General features: G+C 35.6%; 1 protein-coding gene and 2 long non-coding RNA genes across 3 annotated transcripts; all 3 read right to left on the reverse strand.

Annotated features, from left to right (window-relative positions):
* Positions 1–1,990: 1,990 nt before the first annotated feature.
* LOC130461044 (uncharacterized) lies at positions 1,991–4,310 on the reverse strand. The gene is made up of 4 exons (XR_008921338.1): positions 4,176–4,310; positions 3,816–4,095; positions 3,244–3,308; positions 1,991–2,257 (listed from the first exon to the last, which is right to left on the reverse strand). It is a non-coding gene; the product is annotated as an uncharacterized lncRNA (long non-coding RNA).
* Positions 4,311–9,291: 4,981 nt separating this feature from the next.
* LOC130461014 (uncharacterized) lies at positions 9,292–11,253 on the reverse strand. Its single transcript, XR_008921301.1, has 3 exons — positions 11,117–11,253; positions 10,545–10,609; positions 9,292–9,558 (listed from the first exon to the last, which is right to left on the reverse strand). It is a non-coding gene; the product is annotated as an uncharacterized lncRNA (long non-coding RNA).
* A 3,478-nt stretch (positions 11,254–14,731) lies between these two features.
* Positions 14,732–25,377, reverse strand: LOC110799416 (DEAD-box ATP-dependent RNA helicase 38). The gene is made up of 8 exons (XM_022004682.2): positions 25,035–25,377; positions 24,619–24,912; positions 23,616–23,849; positions 21,921–21,986; positions 20,794–21,195; positions 20,575–20,707; positions 15,413–15,498; positions 14,732–15,224 (listed from the first exon to the last, which is right to left on the reverse strand). Exons 1-8 carry the CDS (start codon positions 25,266–25,268, stop codon positions 15,162–15,164), a joined length of 1,512 nt encoding a protein of 503 aa, XP_021860374.1. The 5' UTR covers positions 25,269–25,377; the 3' UTR covers positions 14,732–15,161.
* Between the last annotated feature and the right edge of the window lie 1,814 nt (positions 25,378–27,191).

The raw sequence follows: 27,191 nt of genomic DNA on the forward strand, positions 1-27,191 counted from the left end.
CCGCGTAGGTCCTTATTTTCAAAACATCAAAACAGATTCGTCCACTTCTATCGGACGGGGCGTCCACCCTCAGCGGACAGGCTCGCCATCTTCAGCCGGCGGGGTCTGCGTCACTAACCGCGCAGGTCCTTAGTCGCTGCAGCGATAACTTTTTCGGTTTTTCCTTTTTCCAAAAATTAAAGGATTGGTTTTCCGTTTTTCCAAAAAAGAACGATGTGCTGGATTTTCCTTCGTTTTACGTCCTATAAAAACAAGGGGGTTTTCTCGTTTAGCTAGCCCTGAAAATGAGAATCTTTAAAAACGTTTTACCTCGTGATTGGGCTTGGCCAGGCCCAATTACACTTTACAGCTTTGATTTCGAAAACATCTGTAGCTACTCCCAATGAAAAAGTGAGTGAGTTTCTACGCACCTTTAGATCCTTCCAATGACAAAGTGAGGAAGTTTCTATACTATCAGTTGACAAATCCCAATGACACGTGAGGGATATGTCGACACTTCAAATGATGACCCTTAAGTCAAATGTTATCACTCGGGGGCTCGTGAGACCCTCGCAAAACAGGTCACATACACCATGGCTTGTGTGACGCACTCCGTCTAATACTTTGACCATCGTCTTACTCCAAGACTCAGTGAAAGTGGGGGCTAACTGTAGACACCTACTTTTGTCCCCATTCCCGCAAGGGAAAGGTTCGATGATGAAAACGTAAATCTCCACTTGACAACGCATCTCCTATAAAATAAACGAATCTCGATTCCCCATTTCATTTCACCCGAAACCTGCTATTTATGGAAACCTGCTAAAAATAGTAACTGTCGTAAAAGGTAGCTTCTAAAAGTGGCAAATCATAAAGGATAGAAACCTGTCAGAATTAGGTATTGCATTCCAACATAAATCCTAAATGAGATAGAAAACCGCGAGAATCCTATTCCTAATAGGATTCGGAAATAAGAGTTACGTATTAATTAAAACCCTAACGAGCCTAGAGTTCGTAACGGGCCCAGACGCATTCCGTCATAAAATTGATACGCGCTAAAAGACTCGAATTAATCTCAAACTCTACGGATTTTAGGAATCCGAATCTGACTAAAGAAAACAGCTCAGACCCTATTTTCAACGCCTGGCTCTTTTCGGCGCCCAGGCCTGGGCGCTGAAAGTACCTGGGTACGTGTTTTTTCCTAATTCTTTGTGGATTAGAACTCTGCAATTCTATCTTTCCACGAACTCTTCCCTATAAATAGGCCCCTAATTTCGACGTGAAGGAACACACAACAACACACAATTGTATTCTGAGTATTGACTCCAACCCTTAGCCTAAGCCTCTCGCTGCGAAACTGTTCACGCGTTCTGCCGCAATCGATCCATAAATCGAACAGAACGTATCCTGTCCCATAATTGAGATTCGTTAAATAAAAAGGAGAAATAGCAAAGTCAAAGTGGTTAGTTTTCTGAGAACCGTGACGCACCTCTCAAGGGTGCGTCGTAATGTGTCCCTTTTTGATGATTTAACTGCTTTCCTCGCCCTTTTTATGAACTGTTAAACTAACCTAATCTGATTGTTCTATCACGCCTAACAAATATGATATTTTTGGGAAATCGGATTATCATGCTAGGTCCCTTAATGCTATTTAAATCAGATAATCACGATCGAATTAGTATTATATGTTGCATATTGCTAAAATCAACTCAGATTAGTTTAATAGTTAACGCATGTCCCTTCAATTATTTATGCTGAGCTAGTAAGGATATCCTGCCTCTGGAGTTATCGACGAGCGAATTACTCCTCTCGGTAGTTACAGTCCCCCGAACCCTCAATCTCTACCTTGCGGGTGTATATTGAGAGATCCCCACACCAGGGATCACAAGGGAACCTACGGCCGTCGTGGTCAAACATAATTGCACTCCCTTTATGTAACACCCCGACAATTCTCTCTTTTCTAAGATAATCTTTTAATATAAAACGTAGAGAATTATCAAGGCATTATCGCCCGTGTGAAAACGTAACGGCTTATTCAGAATTTTGCAGCGGAAAACATAAAACTAACTTTAGGTTTATAAATAATCGATTACAGATTTAGTCCCCAAAAATCAACCAACGAAAATAAGGAAATATAAATAGTACGACAAGTTTAAAGTCCCAATTAACAAACCCAAGTTAACTTAGCAAATCAAAACTAAATACAAGCTCTCTATTCCCGATCCCAATGATGCAACATCTTCAAACCTGCAGATGGACAATGCTTATTGATCCTTAGAGACTGCTCACCAAAGATTGGGTCATCACAGGATCAATAAGGCATAGCCATGATCAACATGCACAAGCAAAAGCACGTAATCAGCAAAGCTGAGTACTACATACTAAATCAATGATAATCCTAACATGATACTATTAAACGATCAATCCTAACATGACACTAATGAACATAAATAAGGGCAGACAAATCATGATAATCTGAAGACCATACTTGACTAGACTAGGCTAGACTGGACTAGACTTTTATAACAATAATATTATTTTAATTGAAATAGGCAATGGACCGAGTTTTCTAGCTAGACGAGGTACGGGCGCGACTCCGTAACCTCAGTGACCTGCGATATCGAGGAACGTTTGACTGAAAATAGGACGCGGTGATCAATCCGGTCCGAATGAAAGGCCATGGGCTACCACCATGAACCCCAACTCCTGTTTGTCCGTCACTTTAGACGTGCACAGTCTAAAGCTATTGCTACTCAGTTTCACTTTACATGATTTACAAATTGACACCCAGTTATGACTCAACAATCACATAAGGCATACAACTCACATTTATTTACAACTGCTTTTATCCTGGAATTAAGTAAGTGATCACAAAGGCATCAAACAAGACTCATTCCAATTAACTCCAATCTTTTCTTTAATACTGATCAACCCCTGAATATGGGTATAAGGTTTCAACTTACTAAATGAGGTCCTCCGCCCTCATAAAGTAGTGAAAAGCTAAAAAGGGAACAACAATTAACTGATCTGAATTGTATACTAAATACTCTAGTGTTCCCAATCAAACATGTTTGCATCAATCTTCCATACTAACATGTTATAATCCTCAAAATGCAATAAAGGTTTAATATGTTCATCCAACAGTATCAAACATGCAATTTCAACCTGACTAAGTTCATCAACAACATTAACATAACCAAGTTTATCAACAATTCAACATGGTTTCAACAATTGGCACGCATTCCAAGCACACAGGTATGTACGTACCTTGTGTAAACAAACTGATACGTCACTTTAACACTTTTAAAAGTCGCCTAAAGAGAATTCTCCACCTAACAACAATCCAACAAGTAATCTCAATCAATTTCTAATCATTCACAACTATAATAAAGCATTCTAAATGCATCCTAAACATATTTAGAACGTTCCCCAATATCAAAACTTGAATATTTGATTTCCTAGCATCATGATTATTGAATTAGAGATTGAAATTCGTTGAAAACTTTTCGCAAACATCGTACTTTAAATTTTCAGCATATAAACTCGTTTAAAAACTTCCCAAAACCAACTTATCATGCTTAGAACAAAAAAAAATAATGGTTTCAATAATTCATACTCATTCTACCATGATTTAAAACCATTAAAACATTAAAATTCATGCCTTAAATAATTAAAATTCTTGTTTCAATCGAATTATGAAATCTGAAATTTGATAATTTTTAATTATGCAAACAAGTAAATCTGAAATTCGTAAAAATCATAAACTTAACTCAAGAAAAATATAAATTGAATTAATAAAACATAATTAAACCTTAGCTTAGGGTTTTAAAGGAATTAACCAAAGAAAAGAAAGAGGAGGCTGGCCGGCGGCAGATTTCGCGGCAGCAACACGACTGGTCGCGGAGACTGGTGGTGCGACGGTGGAGCAGGGTGGTGGCTGCGCTGGTGGGCGTGCGTTGGTGGTGGTAGCACGCAAAGGAAGGAAAGAGGAGTTAAGGAGCGTTGGTGTTTCGTGAAGAAGAAGGAAAGAGGAGGTGGCCGACGGAGGTGCGACAGAGATAAGGTGGTCGCAGGACCAGGCGGCGTGGCTGGCTGCAGCAGGCGGCCGTGAGGTGGTGGCTGTTGCGAGCAAACAGAAATAAATCAAGAAGTAAGAAGGAGAGAAAACAAGAACAAGAGAAGGAGAAGGGAGGAGTTACCGGCGGCAGGGGAGGACGACGGTGGTCCGACTTGGTGGTCGCAGCGCTGGCGGCAGCAATGGCTGCGTGGTTACGTGAGGGAAGCAGTACGTGAATGAGGAAGAAGGGTGGCTTCCCTTTTCTTTTTCTTTTTCCTTTGGCTTTCACGTGCAGAGAATGGGGGGAGGGTTATGGGTGTTTGTATTTGGGCTATTTCCAATTTGGGCTAAGATTAGGATTTGAGTTTGAGTGTTTGGATCAAAACCGATTAAGATCGTTTTCCAAATTCGAATTCTTTTCAAAGTAAAATTCTAAAACTATTTTGATTTCACAAATCGTTAAATATTTAGAACGTAATTAAAATAAAATAAATGCACGTTAATTATAAATTTATTACTAAAATTCATCAATTCTATTTAAATATAAATAAATATACGTTAAGAAATATTAATAAATTTCATAAATTTCATTGAAATATAAATAACTATACGTTAAAATATATTAATAAAATTTATAAATTTACGGGGGATTACAATCTACCCCTCTTAAAAGAAGTTTCGTCCCGAAACTTGACACGAAAATTCACCCGTTTTTCAAAAGTTTTGAACTTATTCTTATTGGAGAAGTACTTGTGCCACTCATGTGCAATTTTTTTTTTTTTTTGCCAACTTAAAATTGCTTGTGTTACTCATGAACACCTTTTTCTTATGCGGAGAATCTATTTACTTTGCACCAACATGTATAAGTTGCAAAAAATGAGCATAAAATGAATAAAATTGCAATAAAAATAGGTAAAAAGCGCGAATTTCTATCGCAATCTACCCCCTTAAAGAAAACGAGTTACGCCCTCGTAACTCATCCCAGGGAATAACTTTGGATATTTCTACTTCAACGAATCATGCCCCAAGGCTATATTTCCACTAAAATCATAGCAAGTGGGATTTCTACACTTCTTTCCACACAATGCCTCAACAGGTTCCATCTTAAAGCTCGCATAGTAACTATTGTTGTAAGAAATTCAATCACTCTAGTTGGTCTTTTCAATTACCCTTAAATTAATAACACAGGATCTCAACATATATTCGTTAGTAATCTCAATCTGTCTATCGGTTGCAGGGTGGAAAGAAATATTCATTTTCAATGTTGTCCCCAAGATTCAACTGGACCTTATTGCCAAAATTTCAGACTTTTGTTCTCGGTAAGGATCTTATATGTTGCCCTATAAAGGTAATGTCTCCAAATATTCGTAGATAACACCATAACAGCTAACTCTAGGTCATGGGTTTGGTAATTAGCCTTATAAGGTTTCAATTGACGCGACAACAGCTAAATCTAGAAAGCTTCCTCACATTTCTCACTTCACTTGAATTTCGATTCCTTTTTCAACAAGTTGGTCATTGGTTTTGCTTTCTTCCAAAAGTCTTTCACAACCTCCTATAATGGTCATCTAGGCCTATAAAACTTCAAGTATCGGACACGTTCTTTGGAGTAGGTCACTCACTCACAGCTTGAATCTTAGCATGATCTACAGAAACTCCTTCTGTTCAACTTTTCCTTGATACCGAACCTCATTACACTTTTCATGGGTGTATAACTTTTGGGCTTAACTCTTAGCTCTTGCACCAATTCATGTATTTCTTTTTATCTTTTCCAGCCAACAATGATTTCCAACGATCCTGGACCACTCAAATCTTCTCTTAAATTTATTCCCTTACGTAACATAGTTCTCAATCAATTTAGTCCTTCACTTTTCTGTCGGTGTCACTTATACACATATGACTTCAAGATTTGTATACTTCATTTAATAAAACTAGATTCTTCCTAAGCGTCTCCAAGTAATCCTCAAGTGTTTGTCATGCTCTTTCTCATTCCTTGCATAAATGGGGATATCATTAATAACATCATAACGAACTTAATTCGGAATTCGTAGAAAATCTCATTCATCAAATCCATAATTAATGCAGGTGCATTGGTTAACCCAAAAGACGTTACTCTAAAACCCATAATGACAATGACGAATCCTAATGAGGTCTTAGACCCTTATCAGCTATTCCCAATTGGTGGTACTTCAAACGCAAATCAGTCTTCGAGAACACACTCGCCCAATTCAATTGATCCAATATGTCATCTATCCTAGGCAAGGGATACTTGTTATTCATGGTGTTTAGCTCCCTAAAATCGATGCATAATTCCATACTCTTATCTTTCTCCTTAACAAACAACACAGGAGCTCCCCACGGTGATGCACTAGGCCTAATATATTCCTTGACCAAAAAGACTCTTACAACTGTGTCCTAATTAGCTCATTTCAGGAGGTGTCATGCTATAAGGTTCCTTGGATATAGGTGTCGTTTCAGGATTTAACTCTATAATGAACTCAAAGACTCTAGCAGGTGACATACTCGCAATTTCACTCGGAAACACATCAATGAATCCATTCGCAAAGGTAACATCCTCGATTTTCACTCCAACTTCTTTACTAACCTCTAACACACTATCGAAAAATAGTTCACACTTCTTGTTCATCAAGTCCTCACTTGCATTACAGAAATAACTAAAGGTTCTTGGACTTCTCAAAATATCTATACGAGGTCAATCTTCCAATATGGTTCCTTAAATTTACTTTCTGAATTTCACAGTACGTCTATCTTAGCGTTGTACAAATTTAGCCAATCCCATCCTAAGGTTTATGAATTCTTGTGCCTTTTGTTTTCTCATAAAAAGAGGATAAAACTTTTTCCTTAAGACGGTAACAAATGAATCCCAATTGAATCTCTCAACAACGCTAAGTCTAACCCCATTTTCTCTCCACCACAAATCAGCTTCATCTTCCAAGTACAGTGCAACTTGACCCACTCTCATGTTCTCAAGACAGTTCACATCCCCAAACAGTTTCTCAAACTCTCTAACCCAGTTCTCTAGAAAGGTAGGATCAGCTTGCTTCTTAAAGTATGGTGGCTTAACTTTGGTTAGTCTCTCAAACATGTCCCCAGTAGAATCAGGACGCTCAGTTCTCTCTTCAGCCAGTCTTCCCGCCAAAAGGCGAATAGTAGCAACTAACTCACTATTACTTGACATTCTAGTGTGCGACCTAAAATTAATTACTCTACGATACATAACTCATATGTCCCCTCTACGAAAGAAATTTAGATTTGATCATAGAGATCGCATCAACAAACACTTATTCAAGAATGTACACCAATAATAAAGCAATCATCGTCACTCATTCAAGAAAATATCCCTATCAAGGACATACAATTTGAAAACCAATGAATGGAAGTTCAATCACAACAAATAAGTAATAATATTCCCATTCGCGTGCCCAAAATAAACTTTTGATCATTTGGATTATCAATAATCTAACTCTATTCCTCAAAAGAATGTTAATAACAATTTCTAAACCATAATAACGCACTTGTCCTCAAATTAACATAAAGGTTCTACGACACAAACATAAACTATTGTTGGCGAATAACGAAACTCTCAAGCTGGAAATGAATACTTTAACTTCTATTGCTAACTCTATAAAGGCTTATTATATCCTTGAAGAGAATAAAGAATAACTCAAACTCTTATTGCTTTAACTTTAAACCGTTGCTGATATGCCACTTATTCTTTAAAACATAAAAGAACTAACTAACTATTACAACTTCAAATGTTTAAGGCATCTTGCCTACCTATTCTTTCCTTGGAAACTTGTGGAGTAAGATCTAGATCTTCAATATTCGTCGAATTCTTCTTCCGAGTATGAGTCTTCTTTCATGTCTTCATCTTGATGAGACTCACTTGCCACCTCACCATCACCTTTAGGTTCCACATCCGACTCACTAGGAATCTCAATGGTAGGCTCATGGGCCACTGGGTTAGGGTTATTTGCCTCAACCACTACATTCTCATTCTCCACGGTTACATCATTTCCCTCTAGATATTTACAACTCTAATAGGTTCATCTATAACTGCATCCCAAGCATGACTCCATGAGTTTCTACCCTCCTTGAACCCATTTTCTACGACCTCAATAATGGTGGTCAGGATCTCTAAGTCATATCTCTACCTACCATCCCTAGTCCCATACTTAATCAACTTTGGTGTTCCATCATCAAAATGCATGTCTTTAAACCTATATTTGAGTTCTAGGTATGGCATTTTGGTTAGGTAAGCAATGAACAATAGTGGATGCTATGATGGTCTCTCTTATTAAGATGGGTTGGTCTTGTATCTAGCAAAATACTCACATCCAAACACGACTTTCTTCATAAAGGGATATTTTATTCCTTAAAGAAACAACTTAAGGCCTCACTAACGATTTCCCAACCAAACCATAATCAAAGTTCAATAAAGCAATAAGTTCGATGGAATCAAACAATCTCTCTAATGCAGATTTAAATGCAACACTTAAACATTTAGTACACGCACGTTCATAACAATCAACTTCTTATCATTGACTAGCTACTAATGCACATATAATTCTATCTTATATGCCCTTCTTATACTACCCATCTCTCATAAACTAAAGCATTGAAATAATTTAATTAACAAAGTAAAATGACGATAATATAAGAAAATTATAACATAGAATAATAACATAAATAAAAATATAAAATAAATAAAGTTAAATAAATTAAGGAAATGCGTAGCGAATAAATTCGAAAATAAAGTTATTAATTCGAAAAAGTTTATATTTCCTAAATAACGAATTCTAAATCTTGAAACAACTAATTTTTTTTTTTTTTTTTTTTTTTTTTTTTTTTTTTTGAACTTCTTTTTTTTTAAAAAAAAAAAATGTACTCATTTTTTGAATAATAAATAATAAGAAAAATAAAAATTTCGAAAGTATCGCTTTAACTTGAATAAATAATTTGATTTCGAACTTAAATAAAAAATATTATGTTCTTTCAAACAAGATAAAAGGAAATCGGCCCCCCAAAAAAAAGTACCAATTTTTGAACACTATAATACGTAGAAGCTCGATTTTTAAGAATTTTATTTTAAATAACTAGATAGTTAGGCGCCTAAAAATTTATTAAAGTAAAACCTTAGCTTCTAGATACCACTTTGTAACACCCCGACAATTCTCTCTTTTCTAAGATAATCTTTTAATATAAAACGTAGAGAATTATCAAGGCATTATCGCCCGTGTGAAAACGTAACGGCTTATTCAGAATTTTGCAGCGGAAAACATAAAACTAACTTTAGGTTTATAAATAATCGATTACAGATTTAGTCCCCAAAAATCAACCAACGAAAATAAGGAAATATAAATAGTACGACAAGTTTAAAGTCCCAATTAACAAACCCAAGTTAACTTAGCAAATCAAAACTAAATACAAGCTCTCTATTCCCGATCCCAATGATGCAACATCTTCAAACCTGCAGATGGACAATGCTTATTGATCCTTAGAGACTGCTCACCAAAGATTGGGTCATCACAGGATCAATAAGGCATAGCCATGATCAACATGCACAAGCAAAAGCACGTAATCAGCAAAGCTGAGTACTACATACTAAATCAATAATAATCCTAACATGATACTATTAAACGATCAATCCTAACATGACACTAATGAACATAAATAAGGGCAGACAAATCATGATAATCTGAAGACCATACTTGACTAGACTAGGCTAGACTGGACTAGACTTTTATAACAATAATATTATTTTAATTGAAATAGGCAATGGACCGAGTTTTCTAGCTAGACGAGGTACGGGCGCGACTCCGTAACCTCAGTGACCTGCGATATCGAGGAACGTTTGACTGAAAATAGGACGCGGTGATCAATCCGGTCCGAATGAAAGGCCATGGGCTACCACCATGAACCCCAACTCCTGTTTGTCCGTCACTTTAGACGTGCACAGTCTAAAGCTATTGCTACTCAGTTTCACTTTACATGATTTACAAATTGACACCCAGTTATGACTCAACAATCACATAAGGCATACAACTCACATTTATTTACAACTGCTTTTATCCTGGAATTAAGTAAGTGATCACAAAGGCATCAAACAAGACTCATTCCAATTAACTCCAATCTTTTCTTTAATACTGATCAACCCCTGAATATGGGTATAAGGTTTCAACTTACTAAATGAGGTCCTCCGCCCTCATAAAGTAGTGAAAAGCTAAAAAGGGAACAACAATTAACTGATCTGAATTGTATACTAAATACTCTAGTGTTCCCAATCAAACATGTTTGCATCAATCTTCCATACTAACATGTTATAATCCTCAAAATGCAATAAAGGTTTAATATGTTCATCCAACAGTATCAAACATGCAATTTCAACCTGACTAAGTTCATCAACAACATTAACATAACCAAGTTTATCAACAATTCAACATGGTTTCAACAATTGGCACGCATTCCAAGCACACGGGTATGTACGTACCTTGTGTAAACAAACTGATACGTCACTTTAACACTTTTAAAAGTCGCCTAAAGAGAATTCTCCACCTAACAACAATCCAACAAGTAATCTCAATCAATTTCTAATCATTCACAACTATAATAAAGCATTCTAAATGCATCCTAAACATATTTAGAACGTTCCCCAATATCAAAACTTGAATATTTGATTTCCTAGCATCATGATTATTGAATTAGAGATTGAAATTCGTTGAAAACTTTTCGCAAACATCGTACTTTAAATTTTCAGCATATAAACTCGTTTAAAAACTTCCCAAAACCAACTTATCATGCTTAGAACAAAAAAAAATAATGGTTTCAATAATTCATACTCATTCTACCATGATTTAAAACCATTAAAACATTAAAATTCATGCCTTAAATAATTAAAATTCTTGTTTCAATCGAATTATGAAATCTGAAATTTGATAATTTTTAATTATGCAAACAAGTAAATCTGAAATTCGTAAAAATCATAAACTTAACTCAAGAAAAATATAAATTGAATTAATAAAACATAATTAAACCTTAGCTTAGGGTTTTAAAGGAATTAACCAAAGAAAAGAAAGAGGAGGCTGGCCGGCGGCAGATTTCGCGGCAGCAACACGACTGGTCGCGGAGACTGGTGGTGCGACGGTGGAGCAGGGTGGTGGCTGCGCTGGTGGGCGTGCGTTGGTGGTGGTAGCACGCAAAGGAAGGAAAGAGGATTTAAGGAGCGTTGGTGTTTCGTGAAGAAGAAGGAAAGAGGAGGTGGCCGACGGAGGTGCGACAGAGATAAGGTGGTCGCAGGACCAGGCGGCGTGGCTGGCTGCAGCAGGCGGCCGTGAGGTGGTGGCTGTTGCGAGCAAACAGAAATAAATCAAGAAGTAAGAAGGAGAGAAAACAAGAACAAGAGAAGGAGAAGGGAGGAGTTACCGGCGGCAGGGGAGGACGACGGTGGTCCGACTTGGTGGTCGCAGCGCTGGCGGCAGCAATGGCTGCGTGGTTACGTGAGGGAAGCAGTACGTGAATGAGGAAGAAGGGTGGCTTCCCTTTTCTTTTTCTTTTTCCTTTGGCTTTCACGTGCAGAGAATGGGGGGAGGGTTATGGGTGTTTGTATTTGGGCTATTTCCAATTTGGGCTAAGATTAGGATTTGAGTTTGAGTGTTTGGATCAAAACCGATTAAGATCGTTTTCCAAATTCGAATTCTTTTCAAAGTAAAATTCTAAAACTATTTTGATTTCACAAATCGTTAAATATTTAGAACGTAATTAAAATAAAATAAATGCACGTTAATTATAAATTTATTACTAAAATTCATCAATTCTATTTAAATATAAATAAATATACGTTAAGAAATATTAATAAATTTCATAAATTTCATTGAAATATAAATAACTATACGTTAAAATATATTAATAAAATTTATAAATTTACGGGGGATTACACTTTATGTCACGAGTCAGTTTTTCTCATTGTCGTTAAAAACTGAATGGCGACTCCTATATTACTAGTCAATTGGGTGTATACTCAAAGGAAATCCAATTACACTTGATTGAATAAAAAGAATCGTCACACCCACGAGAGAAAAGGTCACGTATTAGCCTCGCGCTTTTTCGACCCCCTCACAATATTTCTCGAAGATTTTCTGCTAAATAAGTTCTAAGTAAGTTTTTCCATTTCTGATTTTCTTTGATTTTTTTAAATCTTTTAATGTTTTGATTTTGTTTGTTGAATCGGCTATTTCGAATTAGGAATTTGAATTTCCAGTTGATGATTTGGACATATTAAAAGGTGAAATTATCAGTTGAATTTTGTTTTTGACTGTGGAATTGGTGAATTTGGATAGATAATGCTACTTTTAAAATATTTTTTGAATAATTTTGTGATTTTATTGTGTAATTTGTTGGATTTCTGGATGTTGTGTATTTTCATTTTGATTTTTGTACAAAAATTCGAAGAGTCAAGTGAAAAAGAGTGTGTCGAGTCATGTATTATGAGTGATTTTAAATGTTGAAACGTTTTAGGAGTAATTTAGAAGTTGTATTTGAATTCGGAAGTAGTTTAATAGAAATTTAATAATGTTCAGATGTTATAAGCAAATGTTCATTATTCTTTAATTACTTAATGATCTGAAGTGGTGATGTATATATAAAATTTGTCATGTTTAAATTGTAACTATAAATGTTCAAATCAATATTGTTGATGAAATTAATAATAACACTTTTGAGTGATGTTAAATTTTTCAACTCTCTTATTCAACCTATGAAGAATCATGTCTAACTAAATTCAACTAATAAAACTATTATATTTTCAATACTTTTGTGTGATGTTCAGTTTCTCAACTTTTATGTTCAACTTATATAAAATGATGTTCAACAACTTTAACTTAAAAAATTAATATATGTTCAATACTTTTGTATGATGTTCAGTTTTTCAAGTCTCATGTTCAACTTATAAAGAATTATGTACAAAATCATGTTCAACTGAAAGGCAAGCAATAACAGTAATTAGCAGATGTTCATTATTCTTTACTAAAAGATCGAAAGTGGCGTTGTCTAAATATTGTCATGTTCAGTTTATAATTTACCATGTTCAATTTATAAAAAATGATATTCACAAATAAGAACACTTTTGTGTGATGTTAGTTTCTCAAGTTTCATGTTCAACATATAAAGGACCATATTCAACTTATAAAACTATGATATGTTCATAAATAAGAACACTTTTGTGTCATGTTCAGTTTCTCAATTCTTATGTTCAACTTATACATAATAATGTTCATATATTTGCCACCTCCTTGTATAAAAGAGAGCAGTTAATATATTTGCTTCTTAATCTTTTGGAATTGTTCCTTGTTGCGAGCTTTTGGTTAGTTGATTGGAATGCAGAAAACTATTATAAATTTTTTTTTGAAAAACTAATATATGTTCAATACTTTCGTGCGATTTTCAGTTTCTTACATATCATATTCAATTTATAAATAATTATGTACACATTCATGTTCACTTTACTGAAAGATCAAAAGTAGCGATGTCTAAATATTGTCATGTTCGGTTTATAGTTCATCATGTTCAACTTCTAAAATATGATGTTCATAAATAAGAACACTTTTGTGTGATGTTCAGTTTCTAAAGTCTCATGTTCAACTAAATTCAACTTACTAAACTATGATATGTTCATAAATAAAAACACTTTTGTGTGATGTTCAGTTTGCAAGTCTTATGTTCAACTTATACAGAATCATGTTCAACTCAATTCAACTTACAAAATTACTATATGTTCAATAATTTTTTGTGATGTTCAGTTTCTAAAGTCTCATGTTCATAAATAAGGATATATGTATGTTCGATTTATGGGTTTGTAAATTTGAATTACTGTTAAAATATTTAATACTCAATTCTGGAGTAAATGTGTTTAAATCAGTAATGAGTTATTTTATTTAGTTCCTAAAAAAAATCACTTATTATTCTTAGTTATGTTCAATTTTTAAAACTCAATGTTCAGTTTTAGAAATTTAATGTTCATACTATGTTTGATATCATGTCAAGTTCATTTTTAATTAAAAAAGGTTCTATGTTCAATTTTTTAGAATTTAACGAGGAAAAAAGACAGAGTCGAAGAAGAAGTGGAGGAAAAGTTGGTGAACTCAATCCGTTTGCAATTGGTGGTAGAAAGTTTATCGACGAGGAAGGCAAATAAGAACTATTAAGATGGAGAAAAGTTGCAGATAAGAGAGAGAAACATAGAGAAAAGAGGAACATAGAAGAAGAAAAAGATTCATCAATGTTCATATTTTTTATTTGTTTATTTTCCGAATGATAATTTTCTACCCAAATGTAGCGTAGTGATTAAACTTGTGCGGACGACTAGAGTTTCTAATATATTAATTAATATTACTTAATTAGTCTAAATTATTAAAAAACAAGTATGAAGAAGGATATTTTTTTCATGTTCATTTTTTTTATCATCGTGTTCAATTTTAACTGTTTCACGATGTCTCAAAAACCTCATATGCACCCAGCTCTGCGTGCATAGGTATGCAGCCAAAATCTGGGATAGTAGGGCGGGAGTGGAGTTGATTTTGGATAAAGACTCCATTCTCTTATAGAGTGACAAGTGTCCAACACAATAAAATACTCCTATGAAGTACTCCAGTACGTCGCATAAAATTGACAATTTCCCCGTAATAACCACCAAGTGAACCATCATCCCAAACTGGTTCATAATTTTTTCTCGTGTATGGTAAGTTTTCTGGTAATCCAAAATTAATACATGGCCTTACTATTTAGAAAAATAAACAATAACTGACTAAGGAATACGGAGTACCATATTACCGTAAATCCGTAATTGGTTACCATCTTGATGATCCCAGGTCCCCAAACCCAATACACCTAAAGCTCAAGCAAAATATTAAAATAGAGCTTTTTCACTTTGCTTCGTCATAGACAGGCTATTCTCAGTTGCATTCAAGACGTAACCTCCCTATGCCCTCTCAAAATTAAGAACACCGACTGAGATCACTCTATTTAACAAAAAAAACCTAAAGAGCTTCATTAAGAACAGACAAAATAATGGTAAAAACAAAACCAGCATCCTTCAGAACAACAAAAAAAACCCTCAAAGTAAACCAGCATCCTTCAGTGCTTTTTCAAAGTCTTCATCGTTCCTGTAGTCAGGCACCTGCACCAAATAACATATAATATGTGTTGTATTAGGTGGTTTTGGACAAAAATAAATAAATAAAGGTGCTTGGTTTCAGTTTAACAAATACTACGTGGTTTTGATGCAACTTTTACCATAACTAATGATCTAAATTTTAATCAAATTCTTCAATTAAAATAGGAGAGAAGATGTAACCTTATAATTACCTCAATTACTTCACATCCAAAATGATTCTCAATCTTCCCCATGACCTTATTGTCTATATCATCACAAATCAAATTAAACACAGCGCCTGCAATATACAAAGGATATCAGACATCTATACTGTAAAGGCGTTTAAGAAAGATTATGTGATACATAACTTTCTTCTTATGAGTTGTTCGCTCCATGTAATCTTCATATACATAAAAAAAATATGTCAAACATAGTTTGCGTAAGGTTTGATTCCTTGATCTTGAATTTAAACAATAAAGTATTTACCACTAAGCTATTAGATGTTTCATATTATCATTGCCAAAAAACTATATAAGTAAATGTGAATGTTATTAATGTAGTAACCCGAGACACCGCCCGGGCCACAAACTAGTACACTTTTAAATTGGGCCAATACAAGTTAGCAAAGCAATAATGTCATGCATCAGCAATTCGGCATTCGCCCAAAACTCCAAAAGTTCCACAGCATCTAAAATCAAGTGCAGCAGAAACTGTAATGCATCAGCAATCAAAAGCACATACACGAAGCAAAATATCCAGACCATGGCAACCAAAATAAGAACCCAGAGCTTCTCCCACCACCCTCACCCCAAAACAAATAAAACAAGCATTAGACGAGGTCAAGGTTTATCGTAGCTCATCTATGAAAGCGAGTACTATTTACCGTAGCTCATTCAATCGAGCAAGCATCCAGATGAAAGGTTTGAGACAAAGAAAAAGAAAAAATTACTCTTGTGCCTGCTTAAGGCTTTATGGAAATCAATGGTAATTCTAATTAGATTTGGGATTGTCGAGTATTAATCAGACCTAAGATCCAATTCTTTGAAAACTGTCTGCCATTATTAGAATTATTTTCTGACAACAAAAGCCTTCTGCAAAACACGGTGCCCTGCATTCTCTTTGTGTATTTTTGGACGGACTGCAATATAAAAAGTTTCAGATAACCAATCAGGCTAAGCATGGCTGAGCTGAGGTAAAAGAAAAGGAAAAGAATTAGCTATACTGAGTAACTGACAGCCTCTTCCAAGTGTTTACAAGAACATTTCTCCACAAGGACTTGGCCAATAGGAAGGGGCTTGATTGCTGCAACTCACTTAGTACTGACAGCCTAATTGTCTGAGGTAAGTCTCACAAAAACTACTCAACGTAACCCTAGTTACTCTAGTCCACTTTTATTTGGCTATGGAAAACAGTACAATTTTTAGAATATCATCCATTTGTTTGCAGTTGTCAAAATTTACAGTTACAGTTGATGTTTCACGCTTAGTTTGAAAAGGCGCAAGGCGCACTAAGGCGCACAAGGGTCATGGAGCCTAGGCGCAAGGCACGAGGCTCAGGCGCGCGGCTTTTGGATACAAGGCGCACATAATTTCCTAATAAATCTTAAATTTCGATAAAGAACAAAATTAACACAATTTATACTCAAGACGACATAATACTATTTGAGTGCCATATTTTCTTGTCGGTTGGTTCATAAGCATCGCGTGATCCGGGTGATGGAGTGCCAGAATTAGAACCTTCCAAGGTAATTACACGCTGGAAATATGAAAATTAACTCATATTATGCTACTACCACTACCCAAAAAGCTTAGGTTGTAGAGAAATGACAGTTGATACGTCATATAGGGTGTGCTTATATCATTAAAAGAGAAAAAAAAGAAGTAAATTACAGATCCACGTCAGCCTACTGCGCCTGAAGACCGTAGGCGCACAAGGCGTTGCGCCTTGCGCCTTACCTAAGGCGCACAAAGGTGCACGAAGGCGCGCGCCTGGTTGACATCAGTGAGCCCGGAGAGTTGAAGGCGCCGAAGGCTGAGCCTAGGTGAGCCTTGCGCCTAGGCGCGCCTTGGGCGCGCTTTTTTAAACTAAGGTTTCACGAGCAATAATTCAACTTTTCACATAAGGCATAATCAGGAAAACAAATTCTGTTTTATTTTGCAATTGACCAAACTTAACTTCTCGTGACTGGAGACTTTTTTTTGACAAATTGTTGCAAATATTGAGGATATCCTAAAAAGGAAATACATTGCAAGAAAACTCAAACATGAGTATTTTTCTACAAGAGGGAACATGGAGAAAGGGAAAATTAAATAAAACAAAAAGATACCCCATTTTTTATACATGATTAATACAAGAATTTTTGTCAGAAATGACCTTTTATAGTTAAAAAAATGTAACAAAGGACCATTGGAAAAAAAAGTTGTGACATAGGACCCAAATTAGGTTTGTTGTTGTGAATAGGGACCAAGACCCATTTTTCGAGAGTCGAATCAATTTCTCCGACGTTGACCACTATGTGCACTGCACGAATAAATTTTTGGAAATTTTGTCAGAAAAGACCTTTTATGGTAAAAAAAATTGTGACAAATGACCTTTTACTAAAAAAAGTTGTGAGATAAAACCCAAGTCAGGTTTTTTGTTATGAATAGGGACTAAGACCAATTTTCTGGTAGTTAAACCCATTTCCCCGGCGTTGACCACCTCGTGCACTGCACGTGATTATTAAAGCGAATAAAAAAAAAATTGTTCTAATTCCTCCAATTTGTGAACTCTCGAAATGATACGCTAATTTTTTTGGTCCTAATTCTGTTATACAGTATCATCTGATACGTGTGCTGCATTTGGTCGGTGGAGTTAATTTACTTGAGTTCAGTACTCTACATTTTACGAGTTCCCTCATGGTGGATATTTTTCTAGTAGCTAGTATCTTCCTTACTCTAATGGTAATATGGAACTATGTATACCGAAAGAAGTACCACTACGAAATGGACAACAAAGTTTCACCCAATCATCAGAGATATCCCGAATCAAACCAATATGAGTCGTATTCCCGGGTTAGCCATCTTCTACTTGAAACTTGTTGATGGAATCCCTCCAATCTTCGGCTATTACGTGGAGAACATATCCGTGTTACACTCGTTACTTGTCTTCACATCTGTTAAATCATTGCCTATTAGTATAGCAGAAAAGTGGTTTCTATTCATCCAAAGGGGGAACCTCATATAAACCCCAATTTTGAGAGTTCAAAAACGGGAGGAATTGGAAATTTGGGGCTTTATGGTTACCTTGTACGAATTGCAACGAAAATCAAGGGGGAATTGACGAATGTTTTTTTAAAAAATCTGTAGGCAACGAATTCATGAAAAAATTCCTGTTTTTTTTGGAAATTCCTGAAGTTAGTTAAGGGGGCAAATATTGGAGGGAAAGAGTTTAAAAAAAAATTATTCGCTTTAATGAATCACGTGCAGTGCACGTGATGGTCAACGCCGAAGAAATGGGTTTGACTGTCGGAAAAAAAATGGATCTTGGTCCCTATTCACAACAAAAAAACTGATTTGGGTCCATCTCACATTTTTTTAAGGTCCTTTGTCATAAAATTTTGACCATAAAAGGTCCTTTCTGAAAAAATTTCCAAAAAATTATTCGTTTTAATGGGTCACGTGCAGTGCACGTGGTGGACGCCGAAGAAATGGGTTTGACTGCCAGAAAATGGGTCTTGGTCCCTATTCACATCAAAAAACCAACCTAATTTGGGTCCTATCTCACAACCTTTTTCTATTTCTTCATTTGACTTATACAGCTTCCATTTATCTATTTCTTTCTATTTTTCATTTTATTTTATTTTTAATTTATTTTTTAGTTTTTATTTTATTTTTTATAATTCTTTTAAATTTTTTTATTTATTTTTTAAAATAAAATAAAATTTAAAATGCTATTTTGAAATGTACTTATTTTACTTATTCATTTATTTTAAACTTTACTTATTTTTTATCATCTCTCACAATATTTTTTCTATATATATATGCATTTTTCACTTATCTTACTTTCATTAATTCCACTTCCTGTTCTTTGTTTTTTTTCTTCTTTTTTACTTCCTGCTCCTTTCTGGTTTGATTGGTGACAATGACGATCTCCTACGACGATTCATGTTAGCCGACCTCAAATCATTTTGGGACTAAGGCTTTGTTGTTGTTGTTGTTGTTGGATGCCTCAATCCCTCCCTTGTACTTGTAAATATGTTCTTTTTTGGGTGTTAATATAATCTTACTTACCAAAAAAAACTACAAGTACCTTTTTTGGGGATCATTCTAAAATTCTAACCTAGTCTCCATATCAGAAAATATAGCAACAAAAGATGAAGCCTCTTCAATGTCAAATCCCAAGCTCAAGTAGCATGTTAAAGACTGAACTGTAGGGCATAAGTAGAGAAAATCTTGTGTCACGTGTCTATGAAGTCAAAGCAATGAAATTGTCCGTCAGATTTCAGCAGAAACAAGAAAAGGAAAGAAAACTTCACCGCATGTTAAAACACTATACTTAGAGATCGAGATTTGGACACATCACACATTCACACATCTGGTTAGCCTATATCCATATCATGAGCAGATTAGGATGACTCGGCCTAACATCATGAAAGCGGATTGCCTATTGCCTATTGCCTACAGTCCTTCATATTTCAATAAGCACAAATGCTATATAAAACGGCACACGTGAGGAGAAAGGCATCTCCCCTTTCTTCTTCCATCATCCGGTCCTCCAACAAGGCAACAAAAGGACAATCACTACTCACCAGTATACGCGGAGTACATGACAAAATTTCTTCATCTCACAATCCTCGAAAGTTACGGCACAAAAGAAATATCCAGCATGGACGTGTCAAGCTTCTCTGCAGTTATCTCTCAAGGATCATATTTATACCCAGTTATGAATAATTGAATATCCATCAGAAGTGGAGAGAGGTAAATCCACAATTAGGGTAACTGAGTTTTTCCAACATTCAACAAGCTTTCAACTATTCAAACTAGAAGGACCACGGCAGTTTTTCCCACCACCTTGTGTGTGACATGATTCTGAAAGAGCTTCCAAATCGAATTCCACTCAAATTGGAAATAAAAGCCAATTACTTTCTAAAGTAGGATTATTTTTTCGGCTGACTTATCTTGGTCTATATGCATGAGGCACTATAATGAGAATCACTCTGGCTTGAGAAATGCAAAGGCTAGCAATTTGGATTGCCAAAACGGATTGAACAGTATAAAAACCAAACAAAAACAAATTAAGACTGTACGTTAAAGAACAAGCTCATAAAACCCCGAAGAAAATGAATCACATGCATATTTACAGCATTGAGAGAACACACAAATTAAGAACACACCTTTACGCCCAAAACGTCCTGCTCGTCCGACTCTGTGCAAATATACCTCACAGTCAGGCTCTGCCTTATTAGGATCATATTTCTTATTAGGATCATGTTTCACTGGAAGATCATAGTTAACCACCAAGTTGACCTACACAACGCAATAAATAAGCACCCTACATCACGTTGTATGGAAAAAGAGACTACACAAAATAAGATATATTGAACACCACTCACCTGGGATTGGTCAAAGCCTCTAGCAAGAACATCAGTTGATATAAGTACTTTAGTCAACCCATCTTTGAACTCTTTCACAATTTTATCTCTGTCATCATGGGTAAGAGCACCTTGAATGGTAGTTACTTCATAACCTAAATCCACAAGCGCCTTATGAAGATAACTTGCGCTGTTTCTTGTGCGTACAAATATAATGGTCTGGCCAACCTTTTGACACAACTCTAATATTTTCTCTCGGACAACTTGAACTTTTTCCAGCTCACCAGGGCAGCGAACCTTAAACTGCTTCACTGACTGCAGAGACAATTCTTCCTTCTTGACAAAAAGCTGATTGTAATCTTGAATTGCAGACTTAACAAAAGCCTTCACCCTTTCACTAAAGGTGGCAGAAAATAGCAACACCTAAAAACATAGTAATAAAGAAAATAGTCAACACTCTTTCAGTGTAAAATTACATAGAACAGCAGAAAGAACAGCCATGGGATCAACTTTTTCATGGAAAAAGACTACTAAATCAAGCCGCAGACACATATGATTTACAATCCCACATAATAGAATAACTGAAAGGTATAGAATGAACTCTGAGTCTCTAACATAGTCAGCTATCCCAGGATATAAGGATTAGGCAGGGGAGCTATACACCCAAATAAAAACCTCTTCTTCAACTTCTTAAAAACAAGTTAAAATCAGTTTTGCTAAGTGAAAATTAGTATTAGGGTCTGTTTTATTCAATTTATTTTGTCTGAACTTATATTATCTAAACTCATCAAATTATTTCACAGTAGCAGGACTTATTTGTGAGTATGTATGGACGTATTTTCACCATAGTGGAACTTACTTTTTCTGAACTTAATTTGTCTGACATAAGTCAAATTAAGTTGGACCAAACAAACCATTAAAAGTCAGTTTTAATCCGTAAACTCAGTAACTGAATATACCAAAAACATGACTAGTAAAAATCAGTTTCAATTACTAACAATAATTTCAGTTTGGTAAATACACAACCCCACTTCCCCCCCCCCCCTTGCACATTTTTCGTCATGTGCAAAAAAACATAATTTTTAAAAAAAAATTATCCTCTTTCCATAACTTTGAAGTTAGCCAATGCCAAATTGTTAATAACGAACCTGGCAACTAGGAGCACTTCTCTTGATATCGTTCATAATTCTAAGGGAATCATCCTTGAACCCACCCTGAAAAAGGCAGCAAACACCATTAATCACCACAAGATTAAACCGTTAAAGCATGAAGTTTACATTCATCTCCAGGTCTGAACAAAAGATATCAATACATCAGATGATCCAAAATAAAATGGAAATTCATCAGCAAAATGGGATACCCAGCGACAGAGAACTGCTGCCTACTTAATAAGCAAAATGAATTTTCTTGTTCCTTTTGGCTTCATCAAATTTCATTTTAAACATTCCGGTAGAAGCAAGGATGTAAGAACAAAGTGAAAATATAAACAATATCCACAGAGACGAAGCATAACCATTTACACAGTCCCTGTACAGTCTGAAGAGTCTAAAACATTTATGAACAAATGCACGAAGAAATCTCCCTGAATTTCACTCCACATAAAACAAGACTAAGCTCCTATGAAGTGTCGACAACAAGTTCTCCACGTCCTTTTTGTAAGCCAACAATCAATATTTTAATCCCTTTAAAAAAAGTAATTCAATAAGGGTCGACATATGACAGGTCTTAACTGCCCAACCCTCTAATCTGTCAAATATCCTATTAAGCAATAATGATCTGTTCATGTTCAAGCTTGACCACCATACATTAATAAAAGGAGAGAGGTGAACTCTATTGTCTTAAAACATCGTATCACAGGCCACTTATGTCGAACCAAAAAGAAAACAACTACATCAGATGGAAATGACAGTCAGGCGCAAGAAAAGGTAAATAAGAAAGTAAGGCTGAAAGTCATGTGACATGCGGCACACTGCTCCAGCATATAAAATTTAGCAACAACACCGTTGTACCAGCATAAAGGATAGAACAACGAAGGGTGTAATAAACCAGTAGAAAACTCAGCCCGACACAGTTCAGTCTGTCTAAGAACTTATAGGCTCCGTTTGTTTTGACGGAGAACACTTTCCCGGAAAACAAACTTCCCGTTTTCCTTTGTTTTGTTAAAAGTGGAAAACAATTATTCCAAAGGTGGAAAACCACTTTCCCTAGGGGGGAACAACTTTCTTTTTGAAAAGAAAGAACGCCACAATTCCTCTCTACTCCCTTGCGTTATTTTTCTCTCCTCTCATCTATCCTTTCCTTTCCACTTCATTTTCTTTTTCCTCACTAGCTTTCTTGCGGAAACAAATAAAGGGAAACTATTTTCCCATGACTTTTTCCCTTGAAACTTGTTTTCCATGAAAAATCATTTTTCTTTGAAACAAACAGAACCTTACAGTTGTTTATAACTATCACCATTCAAATTCTCTCATCTCATATCATGACTAGTATGTGTCTCCTCAACAGCCGAAAGAACACAACCATAATTGAGTAGCCATAGCTTCAGACATAGGCTTTGTCCTTTTCACCAAAATAAACCTTGTAGTAACTTATTAGCCATAATGACAACTTATCTAAACTTTTTTTTGTTTTCTAATCTGAACCTTATTGGCCCTTAAGCTTTAAGGTAATCCATAATCCATCATTCCATTGAGTAACTTCGTAAGGCAGGAAGTCGACAGATTTATCATACATAGGACCATCACTAAACCTAGTTCAAGTCTTTCAATATTTCACAGACCATTCACCAGCATTGCATAATAAGTATAATAAACAAAAAAAAAGAAAAAGAGTATCTGGCTAACCTCAGCTAACATATGATCTGCTTCATCAAATACCAGGATCTTCATAGATGACATAGACAATTTCCTAAATGACATCCACTTTTTAATAGTACCAGGCGTCCCAATAATCACTTGGGATGTAACCGGAGGACGCTTACTTATTGGAGTATGAGCTGGATTGTCCAAATTTTCTGGGACTGCTCTTTCTGCACTAATTCCGGTATATTTCCCCATCTTCTTCAGCACCTCCAAGTTCTGTCATTCAACATTAATTCAATATTCAACAAAAAAAAAAAAAAAAGTTCAACAGAAAAAAAAAAATTAATGCCCAAGTTTCATAAAAGCAAGACATAATTGCACAGGAAATTGAAGGTCAATCTTCTTCAAAGACGGTTCTAAATGCTTCAATTCATATAAATCTCCTCTTACTTCTCTATGTTAACTGAACAATTCTTTAGTTATCCTGCACTAGATTGATAACTTGAATTCAAAAAGAAAAACTAATAAATATAGATCAAATTTGCTCAACAACAACTAAATAGTTGATAGATAATCATCAAATTGACATGAACAGCCGTAACAAACTACATGAAACTAAGTTATAAATCCGATTGACTGATCCCTCCTCCTGCTTCTACTCCTTCAAAAGTTTATTGAACCATCTTCCTAAAATAAAAGGCAGTGCGTGGCAAATAAATCTTCTAAAGCGTTCTGGTGACATTCTTAAAAAGCAAATCCCGGGCAAATAGTACTATCGGCATTCAAAGTGAAGATAATAATTCACTCCACAAAATTTGCACATGTCATTCATCATCATATTTGAGCAAGCAGAAAGTTAACAATTCATACATTCTTTTTTTTGACCCGCATATCTGATCGCATTAACATTTGGATCACAACACAAATAAAGATATACAAACAGTGTACTAGATTCTACTCCGTATAATTAAAAGCTACAACTAAACCAAATTAAAATCAAATCAACAACAGAGTAGAACAAAACAAACAAGGGATCCGGACCGACCTGAATAGCCAGTTCTCTGGTGGGGCAAATGCATAGAGCTTGAGGAGCTTGTTGTTTGGGATCAACACGACTCAACATCCCCAAAACAAAGCAGGTGGTTTTCCCAGATCCATTATGAGCTTGAGCGATCAAATTTCGATACGGCGGTGTCAAAATCATAGGCAAAGTAACGGATTGAACCTTACTCGGCCTTTCAAACCGCATCTCGACATACAAACCCTTGGTTAATTCCTCAGACAAATTCAAATCCTCGAACTTCTTGGCCGATGTATATGGTGTATCTCCCGTTATAACCTAAATTTCAGTAATTTAGCAAAGAATAAACCCTAAGTTCAACTTTACACACAAAAACCCCTGATTTCGAGCAGAATCAGATTGTGAGCATGAATCAAGATCAAATTGGGAGAGAGAAGTACCGCTTTAATGTTGGAATCCTCAGGCTCGTCTAGGTCCTTGCTTTCTTTGATAGAAAGCTGGTCGATGGTGAATTCTTCATCAACTTCGTCGCCCCAAGATCGCTTGACCTCCGCCGGTTTGATTTCCGGCGCAGAGCAGCTTTCCGACGCAGCAGAACTTTCTGGCACGGAAGAACTTTCCGGCGTGGAAGAACTTCCAGGAGCCTCGACGGTGGCTTCGGTGGAATCCGCCATTAAAGTGTAGCAGCAGATAAGAGAGGAAAAGGAGAAAGAAACTACTGATACAGTAAGGTGGAAAAAGAACTGGAAAGGGTGGCGTGTTATATAGCGGCGTTGCCGCGCGTCCTAATAACGCTGACTAAAATTTACAGACTACCTTATTTAAAATTCAGTCCCACTATAAAACAAGCAAAAGGTCTTGCGCGCACAAGGTGTACAATAAATTTATCGTACACCAAAGTGACTTTTACCTAGTTTTTTGTAACTTTTACTATGTTTTGGTTAACTTTTATATTATGAATTTTTTTTGATAACTTAACTTTTTAAACGATTAAATGATTAATTTTTATACATTATTAATGATTTTGAAGAAATTTTGTTATTAAAATAAGAAATGTTTGAAAATATAAAATAGATAACTTTTACATATATAAGGGTAACTTTAATGTATTTTGAGTCAACTTTTACTTCGGTGTACAATATTTATTGTACACCCTTTCTAAACAAGAATTTGTGATAAAACAAGAAAAGGGGATAACTCTCTCCAGCAATGTCTTGATGCGCAGGTTAAGGTGAACTGGTAACCTACACTCTTTTTCTATCATATCCAGAAAGAAGAAGAATCAGAAGCATGATGACTGGGGCTTCCATTGCGAATTATTCAGTAGGAACACTGACAAGAGGGGGGTGAATTGTTTTGAGGAATTTAGTACGTTTCTTACGGAATTTAAACGTTAAAGGAACAACGATCAATAAACAAGAAGAATGTGAAAATAAGGAACCTTCTTGACACTAATCAAGGATGAAAACTTCAACCTCTTTATATATTGCAATGCCTCGAATACAATACATTCAACAACTCTAATTTCACTTGAACACGAGTTCCTCACAGCAATCCCCGTTGATTACTGTACATGCTCCTTTCACACTCTCTCACTGACTTGACTCTAAGTCACTTTAAGGATCACTCAACCCTTACACTCAAAACTCAAGAATCACTCAATCCTTGCACCCCACAACTCAAGGATCACTCGATCCTTAACCCCACAATTACAACTCGAATTATGAAAACTCTAGTAATTAATAAAGCTTATGAATTAAAGGAACTTTGAGGAACACGCTCTTTTATAAACTGACTTTTATAAAAACTCTTAAGTTCTTTAGAAATATTGCACGTTGTCAGTTGTGATTTGAGAAATGAAATTTTTTTTCCTTTTATAGAGGAACTTCCTAGGTCAGTTTCCCATGTTCCCCTCAACTGCCACTAACAGTTACTGGGAGCAGTAACGTGCACGTTACTCGAGAGAAATAGGGAGACTTCTTCAAACCACTTTTAACACGTTAAATTTAGAGAAAATAGTGGGAGCAGTTTTAGGAACAAGTAAAAACCTTTTATTGTAAAACAAGGAATTCTGAATCAGAATTCAACGTTGATTTTATTAAAATTATTTTATTTATTTTCAAAAGATTTTTCTTTATACAACTTTATTTTATTTACAAATACTATTTTCTCAAAATATATTAAAACACACGTGTTCCTTTTGTTCCATATTATGCATAAAAAATATTAAAATACTTACATAAAATCTAAACATAAACTCATATGTTGTAGCTTTCATGTTGGCACCTTTTGAAGCTTTGCTTGAACGCTTCACGCATTGTTCCTTCTTTCGGAACTTCGAGGATCCTCATAATATATGAGGAGCTCCCTTAATAACTTGTTTAGGATCATCCATATGAGGATCAACCGTTGAGGATCAACCGTTGAGGATCAGCCGTCTGAGGATCACCCTGTTGAGGATTGAGGATCAGCCGTCTGAGGATCACCCTGTTGAGGATTGAGGATCAGCCGTCTGAGGATCACCCTGTTGAGGATTGAGGATCAGCCGTCTGAGGATCACCCTGTTGAGGATTGAGGATCAGCCGCCTGAGGAACAA

Source organism: Spinacia oleracea, chromosome 5 (genome assembly GCF_020520425.1).
Source record: "Spinacia oleracea cultivar Varoflay chromosome 5, BTI_SOV_V1, whole genome shotgun sequence".
In the NCBI taxonomy this organism is placed as follows: domain Eukaryota; kingdom Viridiplantae; phylum Streptophyta; class Magnoliopsida; order Caryophyllales; family Amaranthaceae; genus Spinacia; species Spinacia oleracea.